Genomic DNA, 22,824 nt, shown 5'->3' with positions numbered 1-22,824 from the left:
AGCCCTGTGATCTTGGCTCATTGCAACCTCTGCCTCCTGGGGTCCAAGCGATTCTCATGCCTCAGTGCTCCCACCCACTCCTCAATCCACCACAGTAGTTGGGACTACCGGACGCGCACCACTATGCCCTCTCACCATATTTTTCAGGCTGGTCTCAAACTCCTGAGCTCGGGCAATCCACCCACTTCGGCCTCCCAAAGTGCTGGGATTATAGACGTGAGCCACCGCACCTGGCCTGCTCTAGCTTTTTCTTTTTTCTTTCTTTTTTTCTTTTTTCTTTTTTTTCCCCAAGACAGAATTTTGCTCTTGTTGCCCAGGCTGGAGTGCGGTGGTGTGATCTTGGCTCACTGCAACCTTCGCCTCTCGGGTTCAAGTGATTATCCTGCCTTAGCCTCCCGTGTAGCTGGCATTACAGGGGTCCACCACCACGCCCGGCTACTTTTCTTGTATTTTTACTAGAAACGGGGTTTCACCATGTTGGCCGGGCTGGTCTCGAACTCTTGACTTCAGGTGATCCACCCACCTCGGCCTCCCAAAGTCCTGGAATTATAGGCATGAGCCACTGCCCCCAGCCTACACTAGCATTTTCTAAGCCAATGACTGAAGAATAGTTTTTTCTCTTCGGTAAGACTGTATCCGTAGAGCTGGTGTCTAGATCAGATGAGATGAAGAAAAGCACAGCTATGTGCTTTCAATGTTTACGTTATTTAATGTGAATAGGTACTCTTCCTAGGTACCTTAAGATTTTAGAATAGGCAGTAGGGAGTTAATGCAGTCCAGAGTGGGGTAGGTGGAGCTTGCGGAGAAGGAGCAACTCAGCCTTGCAAATTCCCCTGTGATGAGTCATTTTGGCCTGTGTACATTTCAAAAGCTATGTATTGAAACACCAATTCTTAGACAAGTGAGCAGAAAAAAACATGTATTACCATAATTACCATAATAAGGGGACTAAAGGAAAGCAAAGTGGCAGGAGGTCTGTATCCAGCGAGACCAACCCTTGGAGCATCCCAACTAAAGGAATCTCCCAAATGACCTCAAGATGCTCCCTACACTGCCAGGGTTAGGTATTTGAATCTGTCTCTCCTGGAGCAATCCGCTCCTTGCACCTTTGTCTTCTTCTGTTCATCCACAGCTGGTCTGACTTGGTTCCCGGTGGCCACCGTGCTTTTAAAAAAGCAAGAGGGCGTCAGGGCTGCTCTGGGAATGCGAGGAAAGCTGGAAAGGTTGAGTCACCCCTTTAAGGGCATGGTAAGAAAGCCTGGTATTTCTTCAATTTTGATGAACCAAAATAGTGACAATTGCGCAAAGGTGCAGAGTCGATAATAAAGAATGTGGACACTTCCGGAGCGCCAACTGCCCAATAGAAATGCAGGCCACTCTGGGAAATGGGCAGCCGGAGGGCGGGACGAGGAGGGCTGGAAAACAGAAAAGGATTCACATTCTTTACACTCTGTGGAGAGTGAGCCGACGGACTGTAGCCTGCGCCTTGACAAGTTCCTTTGTTCTTTGTTTTCTTTAAATTACCTTTTTTCCTTTTTGTCTTAGAAAATACTCATGGAAGAAAATGAAACGAGAGCGCCCTAGAGATCACTCAGAGCTGTTCTCGTAGGTTTTTAACTTCCCGTTGCTCAAGGGCCCACGCTGGCATCTGGGGTGTGCTTGCACCTGCAAAGAATCCAGCTTCTAGGGAGCAGCGCGAGCTGGTAAGTTGATCCTGCTCCATCGCTAAACCTTCCAGCCTTAGTTTTTCATTTCTGGGGCGTCTGCTGGCTCTGGAGGAGGTGGGGCACCGGTAACACAGCCCCACCACTCCCGGGAAGACCCCCCACCCCTATCCCGGGCTGCTTTCTCTCCCTTCTGGGGCAGGAGAATAAGGGTCTGGAGGAAAACCCCAACTTTCCACACTCAAGTAACAAAAGGACCAGAGGCTACTTCCTTTGCGACCCCTCCCTTCCTAAGTGACAGATGAAAAACTGAAAATATCTCTGATTGGTCCCCTCCCACAACCAATCAGGCTACTCTCCAGGGCCAAGTCTTCATTTGCATAGGAGTGTAACTTTGTAACGTCGCTTTCTGCAACCAATCAGATGTTTGCACAGGGCATAACTTTGTAACTTCACTTCAACTTGCGATTGATCGTTTTCTGCAACCATTCAGACTGATCTCGGGCTCCTACTTCATTTACATTGTGTGCACACCAAGTAACCAGCGGGAAACCTTTAGAGGGTATTAAACCCCGGGAAATTCTGAAACCGGGCTCTTGAGAGCCCCTATCCTCCGGCCTGCTCCCACCCCGTGGAATGCACTTTCGTTTTCAATAAATCTCTGCTTTTGTTGCTTCATTCTTTCCTTGCTTTGTTTGTGTTTGTCCATTTCTTTGTTCAACACGCCAAGAACCTGGACGCTCTTCACTGGTAACATATTTTGGCAAGCCAGCCAGGAGGTAAGCCCGAAGTCTGGGATTTATTTTTCTTCTTTCCCTTTTCCTTTCTGCTCCATACAGGGGAATCTCTCTCTTTTTCTTTTCCTTTCCAACTTGGGATCCTTGGTGGGCAGCGCCTAGACACGCAGGCGACTGCAGGTTTCTGGCCAGGGGCTACTCTCCAGTGCTGCCTTGAAGGCCAAGGCGTGAATGGGGATAGTTGCCCTGCCCAGAAGCAGGAAGGACTTTTAAAATTTATTTATTTATTTATTTATTTATTTATTTATTTATTTATTATACTTTAAGTTCTAGGGTACACGTGCACCACATGCAGGTTTGTTACATATGTATACATGTGCCATGTTGGTGTGCTGCATTTACATTAGGTATATCTCCTAATGCCATCCCTCTCCACCCCCCCTCCCCACAATAGGCCCCGGTGTGTGATGTTCCCCTTCCTGTGTCCAAGTGATCTCATTGTTCAATTCCCACCTATGAGTGAGAACATGTGGTGTTTGATTTTCTGTTCTTGCGATAGTTTGCTGAGAATGATGGTTTCCAGCTGCACCCATGTCCCTGCAAAGGACTCGAACTCATCCTGTTTTATGGCTGCATAGTATTTCATGGTGTATATGTGCCACATTTTCTTAATCCAGTCTGTCATTGATGGACATTTGGGTTGATTCCAAGTCTTTGCTATTGTGAATAGTGCTGCAATAAACATATGTGTGCATGTGTCTTTTCTGTCTTTTCTGGTTGTGGTCCCTGATCCCTATGTGTGACACAGCTTCTCCAGGGCGAACTCACACGTGTTTCAGGTGACTTAAACCTTCTTTCCTTGTGTTAAATTCTTCCCTTCCCCTACTCTACTGGCTAAGGACAAAAGAAACCCACCTAGCCTCCATTTCCTATTATTAAAGTTCATGGCTATCACTCTAGTGGAATGGGAACCATGGGAAAGCCCGGGCTTATCAAATTATAAGGATGCTAGAAGTCAAGGCCTTCATCCAGAGACAAAAGGAAATCTCATAGTAGGCCATTGCCTCTGGAGGGAAAACATGTAAAGTGGCACTGGTGCTCACCTAAGGTCAGAGACATCTGATGCTCTAAGATTGGACCCTAAAGGGGGATGCTCTGGGGGATCCTCTGGACCTCAGCCTCTCCAAGGGGGATTCCTTTGATAGAGGTTCTTAGGCCTAGTACTAAGCCCTCCTTAGAATTTTCTCTTGCAGTTGTAATACTGTTTGGCCCCAATATTGTTTGGAATCTGGAGTTTGCAGTTGAATAGGAAAGTGAGAGGGGTTTGCATGTGTGCAGGCTCTTGTGCTGCTGTTCTTAAGCAGGGGGTCTGGTTGGCGCTATTTGGCCCCAGTGTTCTTTGAAGTCTGAGGGAGTTTGACCTTTAAAAATCAAGCTACCATGGAAACTGTTGACTTATAAATTGCAAAAGTAGTTTATAACCAATGTTTGGTTTTTCAAATTCATATTCCTGGGAAGACAATCAAAGCTTCAGGTACATTTGGCTACCCGATGGGCCATTTAAGCATTTACAAAGGGGTTTTATTCAATGTCATTTTCAATGCATGTTTTCTTGTTGCATAAAAATTTTTCCCATGATTATGCTACAGTGTACTTTCACCAGGTAAAGAAAGTTTTTTATGGTTCACTGAGAACAATTAACCCCTTCACGATGTAAAACCCATAGGTTAGATGTTCTCAGAACATCTACCGTTAAGGCCGTAGTTACACAATAGACTTTAAATTCTTTTGAGAAAGTTATGATAGCATTGACCGAACAGAGAAGTATCTGTGCAACTGCTGGCACTTGGAGTCTATGGAGAAATACATTAAATGAAGATTAAGAGATTCAGTTGTAGGGGATTAATGAAGAGATTGTTTACTTAAGTTAGTAGATTCTTTATTTAGTTCATTATTTGATCTATTTAATTTTAGATGGTTTGGTTTATGGGGACCCTGGGCAAGAAGCATCCTCCAGACTCTCAGTATTATCCTCCCAATAGTCATCATAATAATAGGCTCCCTGGTGCGCTGTATTCTCTCAAAGGTTTTCAATGTTTGCATGCAGCCATCTCTAGAATGTCAAATGGTCTCTCTTCAACTGGAATGGTAAGAAGTGAAATAAATATGCGATCATGAGGACACCGTAACCTATGAATGATATGCTGAGACTGGAAACCCAAAATGATGGTAACTGAGAGCAGCGCTAAGGCCTTACGTTTTGGTTACACGCTCACCTAAGTGAGAACCTGAACAAAAAGGGGGAATTTTTAAAAACAAAATTATGAGAGGCCAGTGTTTTGGACTGAGCTCATGTGCTAGGCCCCAACGGATCAAACCAAACCAAAATGGAGTTGCTCATTCTAAGACTTTAAGGAAACACACAGATCCTAGAACAGACCCAAGTTTTTGTTTTTCTCCTGCAAACAGAATGTTTCAGTGACCAGCACAACCTCCACCAGTAACACTTTCCTGTCTCTGTAGCAACTTCTGTCAAAACTGCAGGCTGTTGAGGACTTAGGAATGGTGGACTTGGAAGCTATAGGTTGGGTGGAACTTTTGCTCCTGCATGGGCTGGGGAGCACCTGAAAGAGCTGTGGGACCCGTGAGCCAGGGATCTGCAGTGTTCGAGCAGAGCTAGAGAGGCAGGGAGGGCAGAGTGCTCTATGGTCAGGCCGGGCTTGGTGGGTGTCCAGAGCTCCCAGGGTTGCCCATCCTCCTGGAGTCCTGAACATGCGGGGAGTTGGGGAATAGGTTCTTTAGATGAAACGTGACCAGGCACTGACGAACTTCATTGCTAGATCCTAAAAGAAAAACCAAGCACCCTCATACTCTGCTGGTTTATCATCTAGAAGGTGGGAAGGATGAGAGCAGTGCTGTCCTGAACTAAATGCAAAGTGACATCCTAGGAGGGCAAAGAGTGTTGCATGATTTTTGTTTCCCAGGAGGTAGCTCTTACAACTTCTGTCCCACCCAGTGTGCAGTTCCTACTAATCTGCTGTTCTGACATAACTCTAAGGAGATCTGAATGCCGTCTCCTTTCCCATTAAAGAGAGTCAGCAACATAGCCTAAATAGTGAGTGCAGGTCTGATAGAATTTCCCCTATAGTCAAAAGTATAAAGGATTTCAGTGGAAACATCTAACCTGTAAACCTAGACCCAAAGTTTAAGGGAGGCCAGTAAGTTTTAGGCCCTAGGGATTTGGTAAGCTCAATCCCCAGCTAATTTTTTAAGGAGTGTGTTCCAGATGTATGCTTGAAGGCAGTGATTTTGAACTATGGAAAGTTTTACACAGCTGCAGGTGTTGGACTGGGGTGGCCAGGATCCCAGGCTAGTCCACAAGCACTGGGTCCTCTACAAGGTGGCTCAACTGCAGCTCCCATGGGTTCCAAGTTTTCCAGTGGTATGGGCACCCTCCTTAATCAATCTGAGGGTGAGATGTGATTTCTGTCCCCTTCTGTGTCTGGTGGGTTAGCCAAAAAAGTTCACACAGAGCTGGGCCTGATGTAGACAGTGCAAAAACGTGGGTTGGGAGGAAAGGGGACAGGATTCTAGTTACAGAGGCTGCAAAAAGAATTGGGGAGCAGAGGCTGCTTGGTGAGGCATTACCAGAAAATTGTAGGACTGGGGCTGTGTGCCTGGCTAAAAGCAGAACTGATTCTCCTGCAGCCTTTATGGGTAGAGATGGAGAATCTCTTCTGTCTGATCAACAGGGAAGGGACTTGCCTTTGGGGCAGCCTCGTGTGTAAGAAATGTGAAGAAATTGGGTCTAAAGAACACAAATTGTGCTATAATACTATGGAGAAAGCTCAGCATGGCAGAGATATACATCTTCCTCTGCTTTCTTGCGTAATTATGCCATATTGAGACTATTATTGAGTTTTAAATTTAAACTTCAATGATTGTGCTTACCTGGCTTCACTGTTGTTCAACTACCAGGAGTCAAGTCCTCCTCCCTTAGATTCTCTTTTTTTGGAATCTCTCTGGGTCATGTTCAAATGCTTTCTTCTATGGACCCAGGCCCAGGGAGCCTATTTGAATGAATGCTAGGTCCAATATCTCTTAGAAGGCAGCCCTCTCTTGGTTCCCTCTGAGTTTTCAGGAAACACTGAGGGAAAGATGCTGCTTTCTAATAGCTTTTATACCACATCCTCTTCCCCCTAAAAGGTACAGGGCAAAGTGCTGTAATCACCACTAAGATAAATTTGCTAGAGAAAAATCTGACACAATTATTTGGGAAAATATTTGACAATATATATCAAAATCTTTAAACTTTTTGTCACTTAATACAGTAATTTAACTTTTACGAACTTCTGTCTCTCTCTGTGTGTATATATACACTCTATATACTTACATAATTTCAGGTTAATTATGTACCTAAGCCACAAGTTCAAGTATAACCTTATGTTTCACCATGAACCTTTATTTCCACAGATTCAGACTCTTTCTTCTCTTACATAATTTTTCCCCTTCAAAGTTCTATTTCTTATATCCTGAAATCTGGCTTCTTTTCTGTCTGCCTCTTCTGGCCTCCCATACTCGATTTAACCATCTTTATACATATCTGAACCGTATCTGTATATATAATTGAAGCGCTTTGCCAGGGCACTCTTAGACTCAATGAAAATTAGACTATGTGATTAGCATACCCAAGCATTGAAATAACAGAGTCAAGATTCTAGTACAATTATATTGAATGATTGAAAGCAACTTCAATGTTCAGTTGTAGGGTAGTAGTTAAATAATGGTACATTAATACCATGCACGAAATTATGCAGTTAATAAGGTTTTTAAATAATAGCTAATTATTATTTTGCAAAACTGATTGTATATACTATATTGATATATGGAAAAGCAAGATTCAAATTGTATATTTTAGTTTTGGGCAGTATGGCCTACCATGACCAACTCTCTCACTGCAAAAAGGTCCTCATACTGCTAAAATGTGAAATAATAGAAATGCAGCTTACATCCCCAACTTATTTTATGAAGCTACTTGATTTGCATTACCTGTCAACAAGAATAGGAGAAAGGGACATCGTGGGTACAAAATCTTAAAAATATTATCTAATTGCATTTAATATAAAGAAATGGTGACAGGAATGATGCCAGAAAAATAGTGGATTAGGAAGCTTCAACTCTGTTTCTCCATGGAAACATCAAAAGCAACCCAAAACTGACTGAACTAACAACAAAGATCTGTTGCAACTAAATGAATGCCCGAGCAAGAAAAAGCAACATTCAAAGCTGTAGGCAATTTCATGATGTTTTTATTCACCCTTACCCAACCTTTTGCCACGCAAGGTCTTAGTCTTGAGGAGGCAGCATCACTGCTCCTAGTTTCCTCCCTGGAACTGATGGGGCATAGTAAAACTTATTTTCAATGTTGTAACCTGTCTGGGGACTGCCTGAGGGATTCATTTCTGTATCCCCTAACTCAGATCTCAAGTGAGGAGAAGTGACAGCCACTGCTCAGGAAAGCTGCAAGGAGACTATGGACCCCCAGATGTCTTAGGCAAGAGATTATAGCTAGAGACATAGAATAACGATCTAAGGCTCACAAGAGGAGCTGGGGTGAGATTCTTTGGGAAATTAAGACATTCAAAAGCAGCCATGTATGTAGAGGAATCAAGAAAGCCCCACTCAATCCAGGCAGGACAAATGCTCAGAAAAGACCTGAGAAGACCTTAAACTTTTTCCTCAAGCTGATCCCTAAGATCAGAGTATACTTAGCCAATCATTGAAGGTTTGCCTTGCCATAGCATTTGTCTGCAAAGACTATGAGAGATCACTGTTTTTTCAAATACCCAGTTTCCAACAAAAATTCATAAAGCATACACACAACAGAAAAATATGATCTATCCAAAAGAAGAAAGTAAATTGGCAGAACACGTCTCTGAGGAAGGCCAGATACCACACATATTAGACAAAGATTTTAAAACAACGTTCTTAATATCCACATGCAGAAAATGAAATTAGACCCTCATCTCACACCAAATACAAAAATCAACTCAAAATCGATTAAAGACTTAGATGTAAGAGTTGAAACTATAAAACTACTAGAAGAAAATATATTAAAAAGATCCAAGACGTTGGCCTGGGCAGTGATGTTTTGGATGTCATCCCAATGGCGCACAGGCAATGAAAGCAAATGTAGACAAATGGGATTACATCACACTAAAAAGCTTCTGCATAACAAAGCAAAAACATCAACAGAGTAAAACAATAAGCTATAGAATGAAAGAAAATATTTGTAAACCATAGATCTGATAAGAGGTTAATATCCAAAATATATAAGAAACTCAAACAACTCAATAGTAAGAAAAAAACAGATTAAAAAATGGGCAAAGGATCTGAATGACATTTCTCAAGAGAAGACATTCTAATGGACAACAGATATACGAAATAATGCTCAACATTACTAATCATCAGGAAAATGCAAATTAAAACCACAATTGGAAATCACCTCACACATGTTAAAATGGCTATTACAAAAAAGACAAGAGATAAAAAGAGATGGCGAAGATGTAGAGAAAAGAGAACCCTTGCACACTATTGGTAGGAATTTAAACTAGCATAGCCATTATGGAAAATAGTATGGAGGTTTCTGAAGAAAAAAAAGAAAGAAAGAAAAAGAAGGAAAATAACCACCATACGATTCAGCAACCTCACTCCTGATAAATATCCAGAGGGAATGAAATCAATCTATCAAAGAGATATCTGTACTCTCATGTCTATTGCAGCATTATTCACAATAGGCAAAATATGGAAGCAACCTAAGTGTTCACCAACAGATGAACGGATAAAGAAAAAGTGGTACATAGAGATAATAAAATACTGGTTAACCTTGGCCGGGCGCGGTGGCTCAAGCCTGTAATCCCAGCACTTTGGGAGGCCGAGACGGGCGGATCACGAGGTCAGGAGATCGAGACCATCCTGACTGACACGGTGAAACCCCGTCTCTACTAAAAAATACAAAAAACTAGCCGGGCGAGGTGGCGGGCGCCTGTAGTCCCAGCTACTCAGGAGGCTGAGGCAGGAGAATAGCGTGAACCCGGGAGGCAGAGCTTGCAGTGAGCCGAGATCTGGCCACTGCACTCCAGCCTGGGCGGCAGAGCGAGACTCCGTCTCAAAAAAAAAAAAAAAAAAAAAAAAAAAAAAAAAAAACTGGTTAGCCTTAAGAAAAAGAAGGAAATCCTGTCATTTTTGATAACGTGGATGAATCTGGAGGACATTATGTTAAGTGAAATAAGCCAAGCAGAGAAAGACAAATACTGCATGATTTCACTTATTTGTAGAATCTATCAAAGTTAAACTCATAGAAATATACAGTAGAATAGTGGTTACTGGGGAAAGATGGGCTTTGGGGAAATGTTGGTTAAAGGATACAAAATGTCAGTTAGATAGGAGGAATAAGTTCAAGAGCTCTATTGTACAATATGATGACTATAGTTAACAATATATTGTGTTCTTTATTATTTATTTATTTATTTATTTATTTATTTGGAGATAGGGTCTTTCTCTGTTGCCCAAGCTGGAGTGCAGTGCCATGATCATAGCTTACTGCAGCCTTGAACTCCTGGATTCAAGTGATCCTCCCACCTCAGCCTTTTAAGTAGCTGGGACCATAGGCACAAATCACTGTGCCCAGCCAATTCTGATTTTATTTTATTTTACTTTTCTGTAGAGATGTGGTCTTGTTTTGTTGTCCAGGCTGGTCTTGAACTCTTGGCTTCAAGCAATCCTCCCACCTCAGTCTCCCAAAGTGCTTAGATTATAGGCATGCGCCACTGTGCTAGGCCTGTATTCTTGAAAGTTGCTAAAACAGTAGCAATATTCACCAGAAAAATGATAAGTCTGTGAAGTAGTGCATATGGTAGTTAGCTCAACATAGCCATTCCACAGTATATACATGTTTCAAAAAAACACATTGTAAATGATCAATATATAGGATTTTATTTATAAATTAATAAAACAAAAAACAAACACTGTCTTAAATATCTTCAAAGAGCTAAGAGAAAACATGGACAAAGAACTAAAGGATTCAACCCCAACTGTCCAAATAGTTTGGGGCTCCAACGTTAACATTGTTTACATGTGATCAGGAATTTATATGGACACAGGTGGTATCCACAACCTTAGCTGAGTATCTGCGTGATATTGGTCTAGCAGTGGACAGGAATATTCTGATCCCCTTTACATTCCTTTTCTAGTATAGTAATTACAACCTATGATGGACTTTATTCTTAATTGTCTCTATGCCACTTGGAAAACCTACACTTCTTAAGTTAAACTTCTTAACTTAAAAGTTATACTTAAGTTACACTTAAAAAAAGTTAAACTTAAGTTATGCTTCTTAACTTAAAAGTTACACTTAAGTTACACTTTAAAAAAGTTATAAAAAAGTTACACTTTGGCTGGGCACAGTGGCTCACGCCTGTAATCCCAGCACTTTGGGAGGCTGAGGGGGGCGGATCATGAGGTCAGGAGATCAAGACCATTCTGGTTGACACGGTGAAACCCCGTCTCTACCAAAAATACAAAAAATTAGCTGCGCATGGTGGCAGGCGCCTGTAGTCCCAGCTACTTGGGAGGCTGAGGCAGGAGAATGGAGTGAACCCTGGAGGCAGAGCTTGCAGTGAGCCAAGATCACGCCACTGCACTCCAGCCTGGGCAACACAGCCAGACTCCATCTCAAAAAAAAAAAAAAAAAAAAACCCAAAAACAAACAAACAAACAAACCAAAAAAACTTCTTAACCTAAAAGTGACACTTAAGTTACACTTAAAAAAAAGTTGAACTTAAGTTACACTTCTTAACCTAAAACTTTCCATTTAGAGCAACGCAGTGATCCCAATAGATTTTAAGGGAACAGAGCTAATGGATTAGGGATACACAGACTAAAGCACACTGTCTTAATTTGTTTAGGCTGCCATAACAAAATACCACAAACTGGGTGGCTTACAAGTAACAGAAATTTATGACTCACAGTTCTGGAGGCTGAGAAGTTCAAGATTAAGATGCCGGCACTGCTGGGTTCTGGTGAGGGCCCTTTTCGTGTCGCAGACTGCCTACTTTCTTGCTATGTTCTCACATAGTGGAAGGGATGAGCTAGTGTTCTGGGGTCCTTTTTAGGAGAGCACTAATCTCATTCATGAGGGCTTCACCCTCGTAACTTGATCACCTCCCAAAAACCTCATCACCTTGGGAGTTAGAATTTCAACATACGAATTTTGGGGGAACACAAACATTCAAAGCGTAGCACAGGTGTTTTGTATATAAGAATTTTCCTTATTGAAAATATGCGAATATTAGATTTTAAAAAGGCACAATGACTTAGCCCACTTTGCTTAAGATCAATGGCCAAAATTTGTAAATCTAATTCATTCTTACAAGAAGGAAAAATAATTAACATGACATATTGCTGGATGTCGTTAGACCTTAACTGGAAATCTTCCAAAAGATTTATCACCATAAGTGGAGATAATTAAGGTAAAAGCTGAAATTGTTAAAATAAAAAGAAAAGTAGAAATAATATGTATAACTAAAGCCTGGTTCACTGAGAAGATAAAAACATAGACTCACTCCAGGTGTTGTTTAAGAAAAGGAGAGAGAAAACAGGTTGTACAATATTAGGGACTAGAAAGGAGAAAAAGGCAGATAAAGAGATTACATAATTAGAATACATTATATAAAACTATAGTAACAAATATGAAAATTCAGTAGGAGTACAATTATAGTCTTAGCTCAAAATTTGTCAGTTTTCAGTTTCTTCATACCCATATACTTACCAGTCTAGTGGAATATATACTGCACAGGATTTTTTTTTGCATTTGCCTCATAATACAGAATTTGCTATCTTTCTAGTTCAGGTCCTATTCTAATGGCTCTGTCTATTTTACAGAAAAGGATTTCTGCTTGGACACTGCATAGCTGCTGGGAAAATGAACGTCAGTATTGATTTGGAAACGAATTATGCCGAATGGGTTCTAGATGTGGGAAGAGTCACTCTTGGAGAGAACAACAGGAAGAAAATGAAGGACAGTAAACTGAGAAAAAAGCAGAATGAAAGTGTCTCACGAGCTGTGTGTGCTCTGCTGAATTCTGGAGGGGGAGTGATCAAGGCTGAAATTGAGAATGAAGACTATAGTTATACAAAAGATGGAATAGGACTAGATTTGGAACATTCTTTTAGTAACATGCTGTTATTTGTTCCTGAGTACTTAGACTTCATGCAGAATGGTAATTACTTTCTGATTTTTGTGAAGTCATGGAGCGTGAACACCTCTGGTCTGCGGATTACCACCTTGAGCTCCAATTTGTACAAAAGAGATATAACGTCTACAAAAGTCATGAATGCTGCTGCTGCACTGCAGTTCCTCAAAGACACGAAAAAGACTAGACGGAGATTGTACTTAAGACCGGAATTGGTGGTAAGGAGGCCCCATGTTGATATACAAGAAGAAAGTAACATGAAGGCCTTGGCTGGGGTCTTTTTTGACAGAACAGAACTTGATCGGGAAGAAAAATTGACCTTTACCGAATCCACACATGTTGAAATTAAAAACTTCTCGACAGAAAAGTTGTTACAACGAATTAAAGAGATTCTCCCTCAGTATGTTTCTGCATTTGCAAATACTGATGGAGGATATTTGTTCATTGGTGTAAATGAAGATAAAGAAATAATTGGCTTTAAAGCAGAGATGAGTGACCTCGATAAGTTAGAAAGAGAAATTGAAAAGTCCATTAAGAAGATGCCTGTGCATCACTTCTGTATGGAGAAGAAGAACATAAATTATTCATGCAAATTCCTTGAAGTATATGATAAAGGAAGTCTTTGTGGATATGTCTGTGCACTCAGAGTGGAGCGCTTCTGCTGTGCAGTGTTTGCTAAAGAGCCTGATTCCTGGCATGTGAAAGATAACCGTGTGATGCAGTTGACCAGGAAGGAATGGATCCAGTTCATGGTGGAGGCTGAACCAAGTTGAGAGCGGGGGATTCGCAACAGAAATGCATTTGGCTTGGGTGGCAGGGAGGTTTTCTCTTTGGGATTTGGGGCAAGATCAATAGTCCTCAAATTTCAGCACCTAATCTATTAATCTCTGGTGGATACGGTCAATAGTTCCCTGCCTCGGCTGGGTGCAGTGGCTCACGCCTGTAATCCCAGCACTTTGGGAAGCCGAGGCGGGCAGATGACCGGGTCAGGAGACACAGACCATCCTGGCTAACATGGTGAAACCCCGTTTCTACTAAAAATACAAAAAATTAGCAGGGTGTGATGGCACGTGCCTGTAGTCCCAGCTACTCAGGAGGCTGAGGCAGGAAAATCGCTTGAAGCCAGGTGGCGGAGGTTGCAGTGAGCCGAGATTGCGCCACTGCACTCCAGCCTGGGCAACAGAGCAAGACTCTGTCTCAAAAAAAAAAAAAAAAAAAAAAAAAAAAAAAGCTTCCCTACCTCTCGTTTTCTTCTACACCCTTAGAAGAAGATAGATATTTCATAAAATAAGCACATGATCTACTTTTAGTAGCCCTACCTGGTGCAAAGATCCAGTTAAACCCGGAAGTTTCTTCCCTACCACGTCTTTACTAGCTTTGAAGGAAAACCCGTTTAATCCTTTTCCTTTTTGTTTCTGAGCTCTATTTCAGTAAGTAACCATTGCTTTCTTTCAGGAACACTTGCCTCTTTTACTTACTTGCTCCTTCATGTTTCTTGTTCCCTTTCTGTTTATTTCCTATAAAATTGCTTCCTTTTTCTTCTCACATTTGTGAGCCAAATGGTAGCCCTAATTTGTACCAATAAGGAAGGAATCATGCTGGTATTTTTATCTGGTTTTGGAAAAAGAAACCCTCAAATGAAATTGTACCAGTACTAGCAACTTATAAAATGTCTGAAAATGTAAACTTCTTCCTCAGAATCTGCACAAAAGTCCGCTTTCCTTCACTAGCCATCACGTCTCATTTTAACTGCTTTAAAAATAAACCCAATTATATGGTAATGTATTAAATACTATTAATGCATTTTTACTGTGAATTTTCATTCGAAATATACAGTGTGTCAGTGGCAACAAAAGTTAATTTTGCAATTTGTATCTGACCTAAGAATCTAACCACAATATCTAACGTTAATATTTTGTTTTTTTTTCCAAAAACAAAATCAGTTACAAATAGACTTTTAATATATAATACTATGCATTCGTTAGTTGGGGTCTCCCTTCTGCCAAATTAAGCATGTGATTTTCTTTTTTGTTTTCTAAGAATTTTCCAGGTCATATGAAGAGCTGATCTCTCAAATAAATATGTCATCACCTACTCCCCACAGTTGGCCTCATTTGGAAAGGCAACGGCAGAGACATCACCGTCCAGGTAGTTTCATTCTGGCTTCTTTGGATTTGTTGGTGTGGCTGTATTCAAACCTCTTTCTCTTCAAACCAGCTCAGTCTTGAAATTTGCTCTGAAAGCACATTCTTGTGTTTATGGGAATTCTTTGTTGTTTTAAGTCATTGAATCTGTACAATTCTATTTCTTTATATTTGGGTTAGAATTTTCTTGGTGCAATACAAACTCATTTACTTGAAAGTAAGAGCAACCCAAGTCAGTTTAGTTTAAACAAACAAAAAAAGGAAGCATATATATAATGTCACTGAACAGTCTAGATTGAGGCCCACCTTCAGGCATGGCTATGTTCAGTTACTGAAGAAATGCCATCAGCACTCAGGATCTCTGACTGATCTTTTTTTTTTATCGTTGTTGATGATGGGCAATTGAGCTATTTCCTGCTTTCTGCTACATGAACACTGTTACCTTGAACATTCTTAGTCTTCTAGCGCATATGTGCAAGATTTTCTCTTGGGTGCCTAAGTAGGAGTAGAATTGCTGGCTCAGGAGGTGTGTGAATATTCGAGTAATAAGATAATGCCAAATTGTTTTGAAAGTAGATAGGTCATGTTACTGCCATCAGCAATATATTAGAAATGCCACATCTTCTCCAATTGTCAAATTTTTCTTATTTACGCTTCTCCTTCTCTTAACCTCCGTCTTCTCAATCAAATGTGTATAAAATGGTATCTCTTTGTAATGTGTGTTTCCCTGTTATTGATTAGGTTGAGCATCTCTCCATACACTTACTGGCCATATGTATTTCATCTTTGTGCAGTGTCTGTTTTGTCTTTGCCCATTTTTCTAATAAGCTTTGTCTTTTTCCTATTGATTTATAGGAGTAATTTAGAGATTCTAGAATGAAATCCTCTTTTAGTCATAGGTATTAACGATTACCAATGTCTTCTCCAAGCTGGTGGCTTGCATTTTTTCTTTTCTTAAGGTATACTCTCATAAGTAGTCATTTTAAATTTTAATGTAGGCAAAACTATCATTTAAAATGTTGTGGTTTACTGCTCTTTGCGCCTTGCTTAGGAGATCCTTCGATACCCCAGGATTATAAAGATATTTCTTTTAATTTTCTCCTAAAAATTTTAAAGTTTTGCACTCAACATGTAATATGTAAATACACAATCCAGAGGTGGGTGGATAACTTGAGGCCAAGAGACCAGCCTGGCCAACATGGTGAAGCTGTGTCTCTACTAAAATACAAAAATTAGCCAGGGGTGGTGGTATACACCTGTAGACCCAGCTACTCAGGAGACTGAGGCATAAGAATCGCTTGAATCCAGGAGGCGGAGGTTGTAGTGGGCTGAGATCACACCACTGCACTCCAACCTGGGCAACAGTGTGAGACCTTGTCTAAAATAAATAAATAAATAAATAAATAAATAAATAAATACACAATTCATCTATTCAATAGACAGTAATGTAGCATGCTATTTCATTTTATTCCATGTGGATAACCACTTTCCCAGCTGCAATACTGAAAAGTCTCACTTTCACCATGATATGCCATGCCACCCTCAGCATATTACTAAGTACAATTCACCTTTGAACAAACCTGTATGCAGTCGAAAGTCTGTGTATAGCTTTTGACTTTCCAAAAAGTTAACTACTAATAGCCTACTTTTGACCCAAAGCCTTACCAATAATGTAGTCAATTAACACATATTTTGTGTATGTATCATACACTATATTCTTACAAAGTAAGCTAGAGAAAAGAAAATGTTATTAAGAAAGTCATAAGAAAGAGGAAATATATTTTCTATCCATTAGGTGTAAGAAGATCATTTAAAGGTCTTCATACTCAATGTCTTCACGTTGTGTAGGCTGAGGAAGAGAAGGGTTGGTCTTGCTATCTCAGGGTGGCAGAGGTGGAAGAAGATCCCGGCATAAGTGGATCCATGCAGTTCAAACCCATGTTGTTCAAGGATCAACTGTATATCTATAGATAACCCTCTTTTTAGAATCTTTATTATGTTTCCTTGACCAAGTCGTCTGTCCCTGCCATTGTAATGTTATACTAAGTATTGACATCTGGTAGGGTAAGCCCTTTAGGTTTTCTTTGAGCGTGTCTTGGCAATTTTTAGTCATTTAATCTTCTATACACATTATAGAATATGCTCAAGTGCCAAAAAAAAAATTCTTTTGGGATTTTGATTTGCATTTACAGTGCATCTCTAGATAGATTTGGGAAGAAATGGCATATTTATATCAGTAAGTTGTATCCTTGAGCATAGGAAATCTTTCTACTTATTTATATCTTCTTTATTGCCTTTATAGTTTCATAAATTTCTGTGTACACGTTTTGTACACCTTTTATTACACTCATGTCTAGGTTCCTTAATTTTTGTTGTAAAGATATTTTTCTTTAAAAGTTACATTTTCTTGTTTATTGCTGATGTGTAGAAATGCAGTTGATTTTTACATAATGAGTTGATATAAGGCCACATTGTTAGGTTTCCTTATTATTTTAAATAATTTGTCCACAGATTATTTACATTTCGTATAAACAAATATGCAGATCATAAAATGTTTTGTCTTTTCCTTTCCAGCCTTTATGCCTTTAATGTCTTTTTTTCTTGTCCTAATGAACTGATGAAGACTTTTAGACAATTCTTAATGCAAGTAGTCTTAGTTCAGATTTTAAAGAGAGTATGTCTATGGCTTTCCCATTTAAAGTGAGGTTTGCCCAACATGGAACATGTGTACCTATGTAACAAACCTGCACATTGTGCACATGTACCCCAGAACTTAAAGTATAATAAAAAATAAAAATAAATTGAGGTTTGCCTTAAGTACTTTGAATATACTATTATCAGCCTAAGGAAGTTTAATGATATTTCTAGTTTACTAAATGTTTTTTCTTTTTTTACATGGATGAATACTGAATTTTATCGAACGCATTTTCTACTTCTGTTGACATGATTATATGTTTTTCCCTTTAATATGTTGATTGGCAAATGATGTTTAATATTTTCTATTAAGCCATTTTTGCATTCCGGGAACCAACTCAGTTGGGTCTTGCAGTATTATCTTTTTTACTCATTTTTATTTAGCTGCTAATTCTTAATTTAGAATTTCTGCATCTAAATCCATGAGTGACAAGGTCTAAGGGTAGTTTTCTCTCTTTGTCTAGTATTTGTATTAAAATTGTGCTGAACTCAGAATGAGTTGGGGATTATTTCCTCTTTTTCAATCCTTTGAAAAAATTTATATGAGATTAGAATGATATGCTTGATATTGTGGTGGAATTTGCCTGTACAATAGTTTGTCTTCCCTATGTGGGAAGACTCCTAGTTCTTTTTTGAATCAGGAACTGGCTCTGTCACCCAGGCTGAAGTGTAGTGGTGTGATCATGGCTCACTGTAGCTTCAAGTTCTTGGGCTCAAGTGATCCACCTGCCTCAGCCTATCAAGGCGCTAGGATTACAGGCTTGAGCCATTGTGCCTGACATATTTCTGGTTTTTTAATAAAAGGATTGCCTACACTTTCTGTTTCCTTTGGTGTTAATTTTGGTAAGATATTTTTAAGGAATCCTAAATTCAATAGCTGGCATCTCAATATTAGTCTGACTTATATTTCAGATACTTATTTCAGGCTATTTTTATTTTCTTGTGAGAACAAAGCAGATTGGTTTCAAAAATTTATTTATTTTGTGTAGTGAGTGCTTTTCCTAGGTATCTTATATGTTAATTTTAAAAATATTTATTTCACTAGTTTTTGGGGAATAGGTGGTTTATGGTTACATGAATGAGTTCTTTAGTGGTGACTTCTGAAATTTTGGTGCAGCTATCACCCGAGCAATGTACACTGTACCCAATGTGTAGTCTTTTGTCCCTCATTCCCCTCCCACTCTTCCCCTTGAGTCCCCAAAGTCTGTTGTATCATTCTTAGTCTTTGTGTCCTCATGACCTAGCTCCCACTTATAAGTAAGAATATTTGATATTTGGTTTTCCATTCCTGAGTTACTTCACTTAGAATAATGGTCTCCAATCCCATTCAGGTTGCTGCGAATGCCATTATTTCATTCCTTTACATGACTAATAATATTCCATGGTGTATATATACCACATTTTCTTTATCCACTTGATGGTTGATGGGCATTTAGGCCGGTTCCATATTTTTGGAATTGGAAATTTTGCTGCTATAAATGTGTGTATAAAGGTCTTTTTCATATAATGACTTATCTTCCTCTGGGTAGATACCCAGCAGTGGGACTGCTGGAGCAAATGGTAGTTCTACTTTTAATTCCTTAATGAACCTCCATACTTTTTTCCATAGTGGTTGTAATAGCTTACATTCACATTAGCAGTATAAAAGATTTCCCTTTTCAGTGCACACGTGCCAACATCTATTATTTTTTGACTTTTAATTACGGCCATTCTTGCAGGTGTAAGATAGTCTCATTGTGGTCTTAATTTTCATTTCCCTGATCATTAGTGATGTCGAGCATATTTTCATGTTTGTTGGCCATTTGTATATCTTCTTTTGAGAATTGTCTATTCATATCCGTTGCCCACTTTTTGATGGGATTCTTTGTCTTTTTCTTGCTGATTTGTTTGAGTTCCTCATAGATTCTGGATATCAGTCATTTGTCAGATGCATAGGTTGCAAATATTTTCTCCCATTCTGTGGATTGTCTTTTTACCCTGCTATTTCTTTTGCTGTGCAGAAGACTTTTAGTTTAATTATGTCTCATCTATTTATTTTTGTTTTTGTTATATTTGCTTTTGGGTTCTCGGTTATGAACTCTTTGCCTATGACTAGAATTGTTTTTCTGATGTTATCTTCTAGAATTTTTATGGTTTCAGGTCTTAGATTTAAGTATTTGATTCATGTTGAGTTGGTTTTTGTGTAAGGTGAGAGATGAGGATCTGGTTTCATTCTTCTACATGTGGCTTGCCAATTATCCCAGCACCATTTTTTGCATGGGGTGTCATTTCCCCACTTTGTTTTTGCTTGCTTTGTTGAAGATCCAATTGAACTGCAAGCATTAGGCTTTCTTTCAGAGTTCCCTATTCTATTCCATTGGTCTACATGTCTATTTTTATACCAGAACCATGCTGTTATGGTAACTATAACTTTGTAGTATAGTTTGAAATCAGGTAATGTGATGCCTCCAGATTTGTTCTTTTTGCTTAGTCTTGCTTTTGCTATGTGCACTCTTTTTTGGTGCCATAGAAATTTTAGGATTGTTTTTTCTAGTTCTGTGAATGATTATGGTATTTTGATGGGAATTACATTGATGTAGATTGTTTTTGTCAGTATGGTCATTTTCACAATATTGATTCTACCTATCCATGAGCATGGGATGTGTTTCCATTTGTTTGTTTCATCTATGATTTCTTTTAGCACGGTTTTGTAGTTTTCCATTTAGAGATCTTTCACCTCCTTGGCTAGGTATATTGCTAAGTATTTTATTTTATTTTGCAGCTGTTGTAGTAGGGATTGAGTTTTTGATTTGATTCTCAGCTTGATCACTGTTGCTGTATAGCAGTGCTAATTTGTGTACATTGGTTTTGTATCTTGAAACTTAATTGAATTCATTTATCAGATCTAGGAGCTTTTTGGATGAGTCTTTAGGGTTTTCTAGGTATACAATCATTTTTCTATCAAAAATGACATGGGAATTTTGATAGGGTTTTCATTGAATCTGTAGCTTACTTTGGGTAGTTTGGGCATTTTAACAATATGATTTTTTCAATCCATGAACACAAGCTATCTTTCCATTTATTTGTGTCTTTTCCAATTTCCTTCATCAGCATTTTATAGATATCAGCATAGAGATCTTTCATCTCCTTGATAACATTTATTATCAAGTATTTTTTGTAGCTATTATAAATGGGAGTATGTTCTTGATTTCTTTTTAGGATAATTTTTTGTTAGTGTATGGAAATGCTACTGATTTTTGTATTCTGAAAATTTACTGAATTCTTTTATTTGTTCTGATTATTTTTTTGGTGGCATCTTTAAGGTTTTCTGTATATAAGTTCACATTGTGGACAAACTGTGACAATTTAATTTCCTATTTTCCAATTTGGATCCTTTTAATTTCTTTTTCTTCCCTAATTGCCCTGGCTAGGACTTCCATATTGAATAGAAGTGGTGAAATGGGCATCCTTGTTTTGTTCCTGATCTTAGATGAAAAGCTTTCAACATTTCACCACTGGGTATGAAGTTAGCTGTAGGTTTTTTATATATGGTCTTTGCTGTGTTGAGGTGCATTCCTTCTACATCTAATTGGTTGAGAGGTTTTTTAAAATTACAGAATGCTGAATTTTGTCAAATGCCTTTTCTGTATCCATTAATATGAACATACAGTTTTTGCCCTTCATTTTATTAATGTGGTATATCACATTTATTGATTTTCACATGTTATACCGTGCTTGCATCCCAAGGATAAATCCCACTTATTATGGGATTTTCTTTTCTTTTCTTTTTCTTTCTTTCTTTCTTTCTTTCTTTCTTTCTTTCTTTCTTTCTTTCTTTCTTTCTTTCTTTCTTTTTTTTTTTTTTTTGAGACATGGTTTTGCTCTTGTTACCCAGGTTGCAGTGCAATGGCACTATCTTGGTACCCTGCAACCTCCACCTCCTGAGTTCAAGCGATTCTCTTACTTCAGCCTCCTGAGTAGCTGGGATTATAGGCGCCTGCCACCATCTCTGGCTAATTTTATGTATTTTTAGTAGAGACAGGGTTTCACCATGTTGGCCAGGCTGGTCTTGAACCCCTGACCTCAGGTGATCCACCCGCCTCGGCCTCCCAAAGTACTGGGATTACAGGTGTGAGCCACTGCACCCAGCTGAAAGATCCTTTATTTATTTATTTATTTTTTATTATACTTTAAGTTCTAGGGTACATGTGCACAATGTGCAAGTTTGTTACATATGTATACATGTGCCATGCTGGTGTGCTGCCCATCAACTCATCAGCACCCATCAACGCGTCATTTATATCAGTTATAACTCCCAATGCCATCCCTCCAGCCTCCCCTCTCCCCATAATAGGCACCGGTGTGTGATGTTCCCCTTCCCATGTCCAAGTGATCTCATTGTTCAATTCCTTCCTATAAGTGAGAATATGCGGTGCTTGATTTTCTGTTCTTGCCAAAGTTTGCTCAGAATGATGGTTTCCAGCTTCATCCATGTCCCTACAAAGGACACGAACTCATCCTTTTTTATGGCTGCATAGTATTCCATGGTGTATATGTACCACATTTTCTTAATCCAGTCTGTCACTGATGGACATTTGGGTTGATTCCAAGTCTTTGCTGTTGTGAATACTGCCGCAATAAACATATGTGTGCATGTGTCTTTATAGCAGCATGATTTATAATCCTTTGTGTATATACCCAGTAATGCAATGGCTGGGTCATATGGTATTTCTAGTTCTAGATTCTTGAGGAATCGCCATACTGTTTTCCACAATGACTGAACTAGTTTATAATCCCACCAACAGTGTAAAAGTGTTCCTATTTCTCCACATCCTCTCCAGCACCTGTTGTTTCCTGACTTTTTAATGATTGCTATTCTAACTGCTGTGAGATGGTCTCTCATTGTGGTTTTGATTTGCATTTCTCTGATGGCCAGTGATGACAAACATTTTTTCATGTGTCTGTTGGCTGTATGAATGTCTTCTTTTGGGAAATGTCTGTTCATATCCTTTGCCCACTTTTTATGGGGTTGTTTGTTTTTTTCTTGTAAATTTGTTTGGGTTCTTTGTAGGTTCTGGATATTAGCCCTTTGTCAGATGAGTAGATTGCAAAAATTTTCTCCCATTCTGTAGGTTGCCTGTTCACTCTGATGGTAGTTTCTTTTGCTGTGCAGAAGCGTTTTAGTTTAATTAGATCCCATTTGTCAATTTTGGCTTTTGTTGCCATTGCTTTTGGTGTTTTAGACATGAACTCCTTGCCCATGCCTATGTCCTGAATGGTATTACCTAGGTTTTCTTCTAAGGTTTTTGATGGTATTAGGTCTAACATTTAAGTCTCTAATCCATCTTGAATT

General features: G+C 39.2%; 1 protein-coding gene across 2 annotated transcripts in view; it reads left to right on the top strand.

Annotated features, from left to right (window-relative positions):
• Window positions 1–1,409: 1,409 nt before the first annotated feature.
• Window positions 1,410–22,824, top strand: part of SLFN12 (schlafen family member 12) — a 29,615-nt gene continuing 8,200 nt past the window's right edge. Inside the window, exons 1-3 of one of the 2 annotated variants that reach the window (XM_065531235.2) lie at window positions 1,410–1,703; window positions 12,344–13,422; window positions 14,695–14,802. In XM_065531235.2, the coding sequence (XP_065387307.1) occupies window positions 12,384–13,422; window positions 14,695–14,802 (1,147 nt within the window). In that variant the 5' untranslated portion in view covers window positions 1,410–1,703; window positions 12,344–12,383. Of the gene's footprint in view, window positions 1,704–2,130; window positions 2,444–12,343; window positions 13,423–14,694; window positions 14,803–22,824 lie in introns of those variants that run through there. The other variant, XM_065531236.2, reaches the window with a different exon arrangement.

The sequence above is a fragment of the Macaca fascicularis genome, chromosome 16, assembly GCF_037993035.2.
Source record: "Macaca fascicularis isolate 582-1 chromosome 16, T2T-MFA8v1.1".
Classification (NCBI taxonomy): Eukaryota; Metazoa; Chordata; class Mammalia; order Primates; family Cercopithecidae; genus Macaca; species Macaca fascicularis.
This window is presented reverse-complemented; position numbering and strand designations above follow the sequence as displayed.